This window comes from Gracilinanus agilis, chromosome 1 (genome assembly GCF_016433145.1).
Source record: "Gracilinanus agilis isolate LMUSP501 chromosome 1, AgileGrace, whole genome shotgun sequence".
NCBI classification, from domain to species: Eukaryota; Metazoa; Chordata; class Mammalia; order Didelphimorphia; family Didelphidae; genus Gracilinanus; species Gracilinanus agilis.
In genome coordinates this window covers 666,139,760-666,152,915 of record NC_058130.1, presented here as the reverse complement: position 1 = coordinate 666,152,915, position 13,156 = coordinate 666,139,760, and the positions used below count along the sequence as shown (strand labels likewise).

General features: G+C 37.2%; 1 protein-coding gene across 3 annotated transcripts in view; it reads left to right on the top strand.

Annotated features, from left to right (window-relative positions):
* ENPP2 (ectonucleotide pyrophosphatase/phosphodiesterase 2) overlaps window positions 1-13,156 on the top strand; it is a 131,622-nt gene that overhangs the window by 80,996 nt on the left and 37,470 nt on the right. For all 3 annotated transcript variants that reach the window (XM_044668930.1, XM_044668923.1, XM_044668916.1), the window contains 4 exons: window positions 2,850-2,975; window positions 6,524-6,555; window positions 8,220-8,347; window positions 12,989-13,076. In XM_044668930.1, the coding sequence (XP_044524865.1) occupies window positions 2,850-2,975; window positions 6,524-6,555; window positions 8,220-8,347; window positions 12,989-13,076 (374 nt within the window). The remainder of the gene's footprint in view (window positions 1-2,849; window positions 2,976-6,523; window positions 6,556-8,219; window positions 8,348-12,988; window positions 13,077-13,156) is intronic.

Here is a 13,156-nt window from a genome sequence, read left to right as displayed (position 1 = left end):
CCCTACTGATCCATTCTTCTCAGATCATCCCAAATGAATAAAATCACATCTAGGACCTCTGTCCAATTAGAGTCCCTCTGAGGGCCCTAGTAATGTTGAGTTCTGAGCAGATACATGCCCTTTCCTCATGTAAGAATTTAGTTCCTTATGATTTCTTACCTTCTCATGTTTCTCTCCCATCTTACATTTCGTGTTTATTCTCAGTCTTAGTTTTCAATCTCAGCACCAACTCATTGTCCCATTCTCTAGTGTTCTCTCCTGCTTTTACTGACCCTGTGTAGTACTCCTAGCCAGCCCCAAACCCAGCGTCTATAGGCCTGCCTGTCTATCTTTCTAAGTTGCCCTGGCCAGCAAAAATTACTCACTCTGACTTTTTCTTGGCTTTCCAGATCAGAATTCAGTCTGGCATATTTCCTAGGTGGTTGTGGAGAAAACATGCTGGGTGGAAGGCAAAAATGCTGCCTCTTTTACTCCACCATCTTGACTCTGTCTCTCCACACAGATTCTCTTAATCATATATAGTATAACTTTACAATCATCATTATTGTATAGTTTCTATTAGGTCATTGAAAATGGGAAAGTGGCCACAGGATTGGAGAAGAGCAAATGTTCCAGTTTTCAAAAAGGGAAGAAAGAAAACAATCTCTACAAAGTAGAAGTCAATGATACTGACTTTGGTTCACCAAATTTTTATTTTTAAAAGGATGGTTTGTGAACACCTTAAAAAAGAGGCAATAACCACAAAGATAACTTCATCAAAATATAGTGTTAGACTAGTCTTTTCTTTCACAGGAAAATATTGACTTAGGTTGCTATGTAAGGGGATTGTAGAGATAGTTTAGACTTCACTGAATCATCTAAACTAGTCTTTCATGCTATCCTTATGGAAAATACCATGATAGAGACTAAACAGTTGTACTGTTATGTGGTTTAAATGGTTGAACCACTATTTGATTATGCCAGTTTGGAAAGAAATCTCCAGTAGAGTGCTCTGAGGGCATGTAGTAGATCCTGGGTTCTTTAACATTTTTGATCAATGATTTGGACTAAGGCATAGATAACATACTTGTTAAATTTGCAAATGATACAAGACTGAAGGGATAGTTAGCATGTTTGAATTTTTGGCCAAATAAAAAATAAATTATATAAAAATATGGTATGTAAAATTATATTATATAAAATCATATAAATATAAAATTAAATTGGCAGTTAGGTGGCATAGTGGATAGAGTGTTAGGCCTGGAGTCAGAAATACCTGAGTCCAAATCCATTACTCAGACACTTATTGGCTGTATGACCCTGGGCAAGTCATGTAATTCTTTTTGCCTCAGTTTCCTCATCTACAAAATGAGCTAGAGAAGGAAATGGTAAACCACTCTAGTAACTTTATCAAGAAAACCCCAAATGGGGTCACCAAGAATCAGATATGACTGAACAACTTAACAACAACAAAATAAAAATGAAGTATTATACTTGGATTCTACACATGTCTTGGTTCATTAGTCACACATCTGTCAGTTCTCTGAATGGAGTTTGTTTCTGTCTTGATGTCTTGAACTCATCAAAGTAAACTAGATGTTCTCTTATCTTAGTTTTACTTTTTTTTTTTTTAACTTTACTTAGCCTTATTTTATCTTAGTTTTATACTTGTGACTTCTGGAAAATAGTATGAGAATCAGAGTGAAAAGGGACCTTAGAAATTATCTAGTCCAACCTTTACACCAATAAGAATTTCTTCAACAACTCCCAAAAGATGTGACCAGACTATTTGTCTGGTTGCCCTCTTCTGGTCACACTTAAGTGTGCATTTCAGTGTCATTATCTGTATCTACACACGCGTATGTGCACTGGCCTCAAGTTGTGACCTCCAGGGAGAATCCTCTTGATTATTATAGGACATATATGTGCAATGAGCGTGCATATATCTATATGTGTATATAAATGTGTGTTTGATCATTTTCCATGGAGGACAGAACATGACACCAGTGCTAAAAGTCCTGTCTCCCTTCCTTTCAGTGACTTTACCTCCTCTCTGATCTACAGCTGCCAGAATTCTGTTCTTATTATACTGTTTACAACCTTGCTGGAAAAGTTACTCTGTTCTACAATTAGGGCCGTGGCTCTCAGCATATTCGGTCTGGAGTAGACTTTTTTTTTTTCCTTCTGTTTTGTTCTGCCAACATTATTTTGTCAGTAATATCCAAGGCCACCTACTGAGACACTTAGTTGTTTGGTGATTATATATACTCAAAGCAGGAGCTATGTTTGAGAGATAATTTGAAAGAGACATTTTGTAAAAAACATACAGAACTATGTCTTCTAGTTATGTCCCCCCCCCTCCCCCTGTCTTTTCCCCCCTTGCTGCCCCAGTACCGGGAAATCTTTATAGAAATTTAAATTAAAAAAAAAAAAAGGATAGCTCTTTCTTAGACTACAGAAGTAGCATCAGTGTCAGCTGCTTTTTATCACGGAATTGGAATAATTGTTTCTTTTTCATTTCTTTTTCTTTTGGACTTGGCTCTTTGACCTGCAGTGATAAATGAATGAAGGTTCTTTTTAAACATGGGCAAAGGGTCTGTTGCTTAAGAAACTTTTAATTTTTAAGAATTCTAGGGAGTAGCACTCAGTATTTTTCAATTTAGAAAATCTTATGTCAAAAGTCTCCCATTTCTCTCTTTCAAGACTTCCCAATAAGTGTTTTTTGGAAAGAAGTAATAAAATTCTTGAAGTTATATAGTGTTACAGTTATATAAGTTATATACACAATTACATAAGTTATGTGGTGTCCATACTACCACTTAAATGTATACATACTTGCTCCCTAAAAATGTTTTTTTTTATTCCCACAGGAATGGAGGATGTCACATGTGAAAGGACAGAGTTCTTGAGCTCTTATCTGACCAATGTAGATGATATTATCTTGGTGCCTGGAGCCTTGGGACGAATTCGTCCCAAGTCTAGTAATAATGCTAAATGTAAGTTGGCATTTAAGACTGCTATCTTGTGATTAATACACCGGTTTGAAGAACCCTTTTGTTTTACACCACCTTCATTTCCCAATACAATGAATCTCCTTTAGGTTGCTGGTAGATAGATGCTGGGCTAGAATTCAGGAAGACCTGAATTCTAATACTTCCTCAGATAACTTAATAACGGTGTGGTCGCAGGCAAGGCAATTAATTGCCTCAGTTTCCTCATCTGTAAAATAAGAGGGTTTGATTTGGTTGTTCCTAAGTTTTTGTCTAGCTTTTCTTCTGTAATCCTATACCCCTCTCCTACATCTTCTCCAGACAACCATTCCCCAGAGCAAAGGAGTTAATTACTTATTGATAAGCCTTTTCCTTGATACCCCATTCCCTTCTTCCCCCAAGCCAGTCCTTAAATGCTTAAGAGACCCTTCTGCTGAAACTTCAGATTCCTCAAGAGTCTGGTCAGAAATCAGTTTCTGATCCATGTAAAATTGGTTGGCAAAGGGCAGAAGGAAAACACATTAACGCCTGGGGAAGTGTCGGCTGTTTTGAAGATGGCGAGTAATGGGAAAATGATCATGACTCACCATGCCACTTAAGTTACAGTTTTCAGGATGGGAAATGTTACCGTCACATGAAAATGTTAAACTTGTAGGCTCCAGGGGATTTTGGATGATTCCTACTTAACTGAAGACTTTTAAGTTGGCATTTTATTTATTTGTAGAAATAATCCATTTTGAAAAGGTAGACACTGAGGTCTTTATAAACTTCAGATTAAAGGGGATCCGTCCCATCCCACCCAAACAACAACAAACACAACTATCAAGAAATAGCAAATGAAGGGGAGTAAGAATTGGAGGTAGAAAATCTGGCAAGCCAGGAGAGATGCATTGGAAAGAACATTTTTTTAAAATGTACCTTATACTTCGGTGTATTGTCTCATAGGTGGAAGAGTGGTAAGGGTGGGCAATGGGGGTCAAGTGACTTGCCCAGGGTCACACAGCTGGGAAGTGACTGAGGCCAGATTTGAACTCAGGACCTCCTGTCTCTAGGCCTGACTCTCACTCCACTGAGCTACCCAGCTGCCCCTGGAAAGAACATTTGATTTAGAGTCAGAGGACCTGAGTTCAAGTTTTGATCCAAGTACTTTACTACTTGTATCTCTTTAGCCTGGTCAGTTAACATTTCTGGACCTTCATTTTGTCTTCTATAAAATAAGGGAAATTAGACTAAGTGATCTTCTAAAGTTCTTGGAAATTCTTGATCTGTGATTCTGAAAAGTGAGTTTATCATGTTGCAAAGGAATAGTGGCTAGGACTGAGCCCTAATAAAGTTGTTCAGTAGGTCCAACTTCAGCCTCTACTTTTTGTAATTTTTCCTAGCTTCCCTAGCAATCTTTTAGGTGTCCAGTATTCTCTTCTCTTTCAAACCATAGTTTGAAAGTAAATTCTTCTCTAGAGTCTTTCAGAGACATTCTTTGGTAATTCATTCATACATTCACATATAACCTTATCTGTCATGGTGGCATGAAAGGACTTCCTCTGCAATAGGGGAATGTCAAGCATTGGTGACTAGCTGGGGAGAGGTGTTTTCAGTGAATAAAGATCCTTTATTGATGTCTCAGAGATCACACTAGTATAGGTGGTAGCTTATTACCCATGCATAAAATCAGCCACTCTGAAGTTGAAGGACTGCCTGTGCTAAAAGGAATCCTTGAACTTTTGATTTCCTAGATGTTCATGAGCCCTGATTCTGAGCTCAACTTGGCCATTGCATTATCCTTGGTTTTAGGTCTCCTTTAGCTATCAGAGAATAGGACCTAACGTGTAACAAGGTCAATGCAAAAAGTTCAATTAAGGCTTTACTTTTTATCTCTTTTTTTAAAGATTATGATAATCCCCCCAAAGAGAAGCTGAGAGTGAAGGAAAGACTTCCCTTCAGAATCCAATATAGTTTAAAGTGACATGAATACCACCATGCAAAATTTGTTTTTTAGCAAATCATAGCTATGAAACTCAAGGCCTATAAAGTGAGGCTGGATGTATTGACAAATGGTGACACCTTCACTTAAAAACAACAACAAAACCCTTTACCTTCTGTCTTAGATTCAATACAAGTATTGGTTCCAAGGCAGAAGAGTAGAAGAGCTAGGCAATTAGGGTTAAATGACTTGTCCAGGGTCACATAGCTTAGAAGTATGGCCACCTGAGACTTTCTAACTGTGTGACCCTGGGCAAGTCTCTTAATCAAGTCTGTGCTTTAGTTTTCTTTTTTATGAAATAAAGAGGTTGGACTTGATGACCACTAAGGTACCTTCTAGCTTAATATGTAGGGTCCTATGGCCCTGAGTTATTTTGAAAGAAAAAAGTCAAAATACAAAAGGCAATTCTAAAGCCCCAAACTCTTTCTCCAATTTATAAGCAACCCTTATTACATCATTAAATGTTTTCCAGGACAAGTTTATGGTCTTGGCAAAAAATCATCCTTCGTTTGCTAGTAGTAAAAATAAAGGAAGATAGTGGTGTGTGTGTATGAAATCTATAATTAGGCTTAGTGTTATTGAGAAAATTGAACTTTGTTTAAAAATTAATTTCATGTATTTTTAAAAACCCTCCTTTAAGAAGAATAATATATAGTATGTTATTAAAGAAATACAAATCATTAGGAAAATTGTATTTTATAAATTCTGACTGTTAGATTTACCTTTTTTTAAACCCTTCTGACTTAGAATCTATTCTGTGCATTGTAAGGGCTAGGCAATGGGGTTTAAGTGACTTACTTAGGGTCACACAACTAGGAAGTGTCTGAGGCCAGATCAGAACCCAAGACCTCTCATCTCTGCTCCAGGCTCTCAATCCATGGAGTCACCTAGCTGCCCTATAGATTTACTTTCTAATCTGAAGTGAGTTATCCATAAGCTTGGGCAGCCCCCTTAATGCACAGAATTCCTTTTGGAAGGTTCTTTATAGTCTTTCCTCTCTGTGACATGGATATTACAAAGTATCAGCACTCTATTTCTAGATAATGATAATTTCTAGATAAGATTCAGAGAGGTTGTGATTTGTCCAGCATCTCAGAACTTGGAAGTGGCAGATCATAGTCTCTTTTCCAGGTGGAGTCTGGTCCTGTTTCCAGTCCAGTTTGCTATTATGTTTTGCAGTGCTGTGAAGGTGTTCATTTATATACCAAGAATGATGTTTGCCTCTAGGGGAAAATTTTTGCTTACTCTTGAATTCACCTCATTCATCTTAACTTACTCTGTACTTACTATAAACAGAAACAGTTATTTCCTTGAAGAGGTTAACAAATACATAGGATATTTTAGTTCTATTTTGTAGTATCAAAGGAGAAAAGAGGAAGCTTACTGTCATGTTTTTGAGAAAACTGACCTTTGTTTAAAAATTAATTTCATGGATTTTTAAAAACCCTCCTTTAAGAAGAATAATATATAGTATGTTATTAAAGAAATACAAATCATTAGGAAAATTGTATTTTCCCCCTAGGAATAATCATGTTATATTTTAAAGACATTGTTTTCTTTTTCTTTTAAACAGATGATCCCCGAACAATTATTGCCAATCTCACCGTGAGTACCAATGATTTGTAGGCTTCTGCTCCCAGGGTGAATTTCTCATGTTCATTTCACGTGTCAGGACAGACATTTCTCATAGCTTTCCATGCCATTCAGTGTTTGTTGATCTGAAAGGTTTTATGACCTTCTGGACTATGGGCAGCTGGAGGCTCCATGAGAGTCTTGGCAACAGCCTGAGATGAGCCTATTTATTTGCTCCTTCCATTAGAAATGTAAAATAATCATTTACAATTAAACAAATATTTACTTCTCCTTCAAAACATATCCTTATCTAGCTTGTCTCAATATAGCAGAGGAGTTAAAAATATACAAATGTATAGTATTTGCATATATATGCTAAGGCAGAGGTATGAAACATGCAAGCAGTGGCCCACAACAGCCCCAAGTGTGGTCCAAACAAAATTAAAATATAATTGAATACAATGAAATATAATTTCATATATAATATATGCATATGTTATATATAAATATAAAATAAAATATAATTGAATATAATTGAATATAATGAAAGGGGAAGCTTGTTGGTTCAGGGGACAGAGAACCTAGCCAGGAGATGAGAGGTCGTGGGTTCAAATGTGGTATCAGGAACTTCTTAACTGTGTGACCCTGGGCAAATCACTTAACCCCAATTGCCTACTTTTACCACTTTTTTGCTTTGGAATCATAGTATTGCTTATAAGACAGAAAGTAAAGTTCTCTAAAACATATAGACATAATTGGGAAATATTTAACAAAAAATAAAATAAATGAAGAGAAAACGACATTTTAAAACTAAGTCAATGCGGGGCCTGTAGAGATTCTTAGGTACAGATTAATGGCTTCCCATTACTAATCTAATTTGATAACACTGCTCTAAAGTATTTGACTTGCAAGAGCTTTCCACTTTCTTTGTGGAAACAACTTTCCTTGTGAAACAACTCTTTTAATTAATATTTTTTTCTTTTGGGACTATGATTGTTTTGTCTGAAAATGGAAAGCTTTTGACTTTCCTGAAGTCCTGACAAACTTGCATTTGGGTTAGACAAATTGTATAGAGAGGGGGAAAAAAATGAAAGTGGTCATTTTGCCTCTCTTGTGATCCTAACTCTTATAGTAAGAACATGGATATCCTTTTGTATTTTCCCCCTCCAAATGGTATTTAACTGAGCTATGGTCAAAGAAATGACTAATTTAGCTTTAATATAGGATCAGCTCTATCCCCATCTCTGCTCTGCAGGAACTGGTGTTTTCAAGAGAAGACAGTCAGAGATAAGAGATACTCTCTGCCTCCTTGGGAGGAAGAAGCTTTTTTCAAACTTCCTTCTTCTCCCCCATCAAATTGTAAGAGAGGAGCTCAAGGAGTATGTTACAACTTTGGCTTCATCTTGTGGTTTATATTCACAAGTTTTGTCTTTACTCTGACCCTTGCACTCACCTCCTGAGTGACCTTGATGAGGCGCATCTGTATTAATGGGCTCCATTGAAGCTTTTTAGCCCCACAGTGTTCCAAGGTCAGAATCATTTGAGAAATAACTCTTTGGAAAGCTTTTTAAAGTTCCTTTCAGAGTGGGTGGTATAAAATCTGATGGGGGCAAATAGACCCATAAATTTCTTACCTGCAGATCTAATAATGTACAACTTACACCATGAAATCTCTATCTTCCTCACTTGCATTTCAGTGTAAAAAACCAGATCAGCACTTTAAACCTTACATGAAACAGAACCTTCCCAAACGTCTGCACTATGCTAATAACAGGAGAATTGAGGACATCCATCTGCTGGTGGATAGAAGATGGCATGTAGCAAGGTAACTTAGTTATTATCTCTCATCCTCTCTTGTGGACTTTTGGAAAATATAAGTTCTTTAAGGTTATTAATGAGAGAAAGGAGCTAGGTTAGGAAAACAAAATTTTACCAAAAGGAATTCTGTTCCAAATATGCTAGACTGGCAGACAATATTGAAATGCTCTCCCTTTTCTCTTTTCTCCCACTTTCTCTTCCCTCTTTCCTACTTTTCTCCTTTCCCTCTTTTCTCTGCTTCCTTTCTCACTCTCTCCTCTTCTTCTCCTCTCCTCTTACCTATTCTCTATTCCTTCCTCCTCTCTTCTACTCCCCACCTTTCCATATCCTTTTCTTTGTCTCTCTACTCAAACTCTCTTCCTCTCTCCATCTCCATTCTTCATCTCTCTCTCTCCCTCTATACTTCTCTGCTTTCCCCTCTCACCCTTTTTCCATCTCTCCTCTCCTTTTTTCTCCCCTTCCCTCTCTTACTTTGTGTCCCTCTGAGACTTTTTTATTTGAAAAATTTTATTTAATTAATTGATTTAGACTATTTGTCCATGGTTACATGATTCATGTTCTTTTCCTCCCCTCTACGGTCTCCCTCCCATAGTCAATGAGCAGTTCTACTGTGTTTTACATGTGTCATTGATTCAGACCCATTTCCATATTATTAATATTTGCATTAGGGTGATTGTTTAGATTGCATTAGGAAGATTGTTTAGAGTAGATGTCCCCAAACATATTCTCATCTACCCATGTGACCAAGCAGTTGTTTTTCTTCTGTGTTTCTACTCCCACAGTTCTTTCTCTGGATGTGGCTAGTGTTTTTTTCTCATAGGTCCCTCCCTCTGAGACTTTTTTTAAAAAAGTCAGAGGAAATACTAGGACTATGTTTTAGCAAACTTGGTTGATATGATCTTGGTTGAAAGCAAAACCAAACTTTGACCCATGGTAGTATTTATAGAAGATCTCAGAAATCTTTGTTAATGCTTAAGGTTTCTCCTTAGGTGACCATTTTTAACAAAATGGGTCTAAGATAGTTTATATGCTGACATTCTTTGGAACAAGAAAAGAATAGGAAATATAGGAATAGGAAAAGGAGAGTCTGAAGTTTTTCTCCTTAGAGGCTATGCTACTAGTTGGCCACTATTGGTGTTTGATATTGAACAAATTGTTCATTGCTTCTGCCTCTAATGGCTTCCAAAGAGTTAATCACTGAGAGGGTAGTCCATCTACTCACAAACCTGCCAGCAGCATCTTCTGCCGAGACAGATATGGATTTTTCCACTCCTCCTAGTTCCAACTTTCTATGGTATTTTAAAACATCTGTTGCTGTTTTTGCAGAGCTTTGGCCTCTTTAAAAAAAAAAGAATTACACACAATGCTTCAATGAATCAGTTGACATTTATTGAATATTCACTGTGTGTGCAGAGCCCCTTACACCATAACTACTTGCCATTGGTAGTAACAAAGGAAGTAAATAGAATTCCCACCTTTTAGAAGCTTACAATCTAATGGGTTAGAATGAAATACAAATGGCAGAATCATATAAATATATAGCTATAGCTGTGCAGATATGTACTTGAGTGTTAAATGTGTGGAGGTTATTGTTAGGGGGGATGGATGAAGGCCAGGCATGATGGGACAGATGGAGCTTCATTAAAAATACTCAAGGGATTTTTTTGTGGAAAAGTTACCAAAGATATGAGGAACAAGGGTTGGCTGAGAGGCTTTGGGAGAATCTTTGGGAGGGTAGGGAGAGGAAGTATTATGTTGTAAATGACAATTTGGAGGGGAGAGAAAAGACCAGATGTTTGGGACAGCAATTAGAGTTGCTTAAATACAAATATGAGAGCAGAAGTGAAGAGGGCTATTGGGACAGTCAGGGAAGATGCTGAACAACTTTAATATTTGCACTCAGAAATTTTAATTTGATGATGAAATCATTATAGCTATTTAACTCTCATTTCCCCAGCTAAAATTAAATTTCTTGAAGGCTGAGATAGTGTATCCATTGTCTTTTCTGAAGCACTGTGTAATTAGGATCTGCTCCCCAGAACTCTAAATCCCAGCTTCCCATGTTCCCTATTACATTACATGCTAATGCAGGGAGGATATAAGCTTTGCATAGGTCCACCCCCACTCTCTTTTCCTCTGATCATGGCTGGGAAAGTGGGCTTTATATCAGCCAGGAGAATCTACACACGTGAGTTTACTTTTTGTTAGACAATTAGGTTTGAACTATTTCTTTTAGTTTTATTTTCTTTCTACTTTCAAGTGATTATTAATAAACTTTATAAAATATAATACTTGGAGTTATTGGATATTAATTTAAATCTTACAGCACCTAGCACAATGTTGCACCTGTCAGAGACTGGCTTTGAGATTTTATTGGCAGAGGGATTTCCCGGTGGGGAAACTTCCACTACCACTGTAGATTAGTACTTTATGGTCTTAGAGAGTTGCCTGGAGCACTAGGGGGTTAATTTTTTTTTTCGGTGTTGCATAGTCAAGCAAGACTTGAAACCAGGTCTTCCTGGCTATGAAGCTGGCTTTCAAGCCATTATGCTATCTCTAGTTACCTCTGAGATTGTGCAAGAGATATTTGTTAGGTTAATCAATAAAAACATTTAAAGAATTATTGTCACAAGAAAGGTCGATTATAGGATGGTGCTGGACATAGGACATACCTCCTATTTCTTATGTAGAAATAGGGATTTTATTTCCTTGACAGTGAAACCCTTGTTTCATTTGCTGTGTTATCATTATTCCTCAGCATTATCCTTGGTCCCCCATGAGGCTGTCATGAGGGACCAGGTGATACCTGCCAGCATACCTCATAAGATATGCTGGAAGGTATCATAGAATTAAAAATTGTATGTATTGGCCGCTCAGTAAATGTCACACCTATGGTACTGGGATGATAGGTTAAGCATATCCACCTGGAAATGGGGAGGGGGGAAAATACTCAAAAAAAGGTGACATGCTGATTGTTTAGAGTTTTGTCTTTCTCTTTCCCTTTCTTGATCTCTTCCTACTCATACTCATTTCTTCTCTGAATAATAGGTACCCATCCTGGGCCTCTATACATATTAGTGGTCTGTAACTAAGGAGTAAGCCTCTTTAGAATGACTCCTCTCTTTAGAATGACACAGTTCTCTGTCTCCTCCTGAAGCCTATGCCATCCACATTCTGACATCTGGATTGACTTTAGGCTCCTTTGACTTCTCATTCCTTTTTGGGAGAAAGCCAAATAGACATGTGACAGTAGTGGAAGCTGGGTGTTGAATCTTAGACAATGGCATTAGCTCTACTGTTGGGCAATTCTGGGTAGGGGGTCTCATGTTAAATGTTGTAATATTGTCTTTGTGGTATCTCATAGGCCACTGAGACATCTAATGGAAGAGTCAAGACTCTGTACTATATAAGCATTTTTGAGGACCTAGTATGTGCAAGGCATGATGTTAGATGTTGAGATTATAAAAATGAAGCAAAGCAAACAAAAAGCAACAGCTGCTGCTCTGTAGGAGCTTAGATCCTACTGTGACATACAAAATATAGACATATAAGCAAATATAGTAATTGGAGGAGCAAGAATACACAAGGGGAATAGGATGGGTTTTGCCTAAAAAGGACTACATGAATTAAATTTTGAATGAATCTAAATAATCCTAAAAAATTGAGGAAGGAGACCTTGGAGGCAAAATTTGGAAGCAGTTTTAGCTTAGTTTGCCAGGCTAAATCTTCTAAATGAGAAGTTCTTAACCCTAGGCCACAGACCCCATAGGGTCCAAGTACTTGGATGGGAAAAAAATTACATTGATTTTTTTCAATACAATTGAGTTCCTTGGTAATCCTATGTATTAAAAAATATATATATTTAAAATCATTGCCCTGAGAATGGGTCTCTTGGTTTTATTAGCCTGCCAAAGTGGGGTGCATGACACAAAAATTGTATATGAACCCTTGTCTAGAGTTTAGGCAGAATGATCTCTTAAGTGAAATGCTGGATGGAAAGAAAAAATCTTAGATTTTATTTTCTTCTCTGCATTTGATGCATAGTATAATAAAGCCAACACTTTATTTCTTCATCTGTAAAATTGGGATAAAATTTGATGTTTCGAAATCAAAGCTCGAAGCTTTCTGGGAAAGTTGATATCTTGGAGAAATACCAACAGTAGTATAATTTAGGATACACCAAAGCACAAATGGTCAGAGAACCTCCCATGTCACTGTTTAAAAATCTAAACTTGTGCATTTAGCATTTATTAAATGCCCAAATAGAAAAAAATCAAAACAGAAGCCCTACCCTCAAGGAGCTTACATTCTGCTTGGGGTGTGGGGTAGGGAGGTGGGAATGATTTATAAACAGATGTCACCTGTGGTCCCAAATGAACAACTGGCTTACGGCTGATGCTTTTCTTCTATTCTTGTCTTAAGTAACATCTTTTATTCAGTTGCTGGCTCACATTTTACAGGTAAGTATGGGTATTTAGCAAAGCCTGAAGAGATTTTCAGTAGTTGATAGTGGTGTGGAAATAGTGAATGATTTGCTTTTCCTTTTTTTAAAAAAATCCATTTCCTCCCAATATCCTTTAGTATGCTAAGCTTGTGTTTTGAGGAATGCCACAAGAAATCCCTGACTGATGATATTATTTTAATGTAGGAAATCAGTTGATGTCTATAAGAAACCATCAGGAAAATGCTTTTTCCAGGGAGATCATGGATTTGACAACAAGGTCAATAGCATGCAGGTATGAGCCAGAACCATTGCTATTCAATGGTGCTTTACTTCTTTCCTTGGGCAAAAGTGCAATTGCTAGGGCCATGGTGA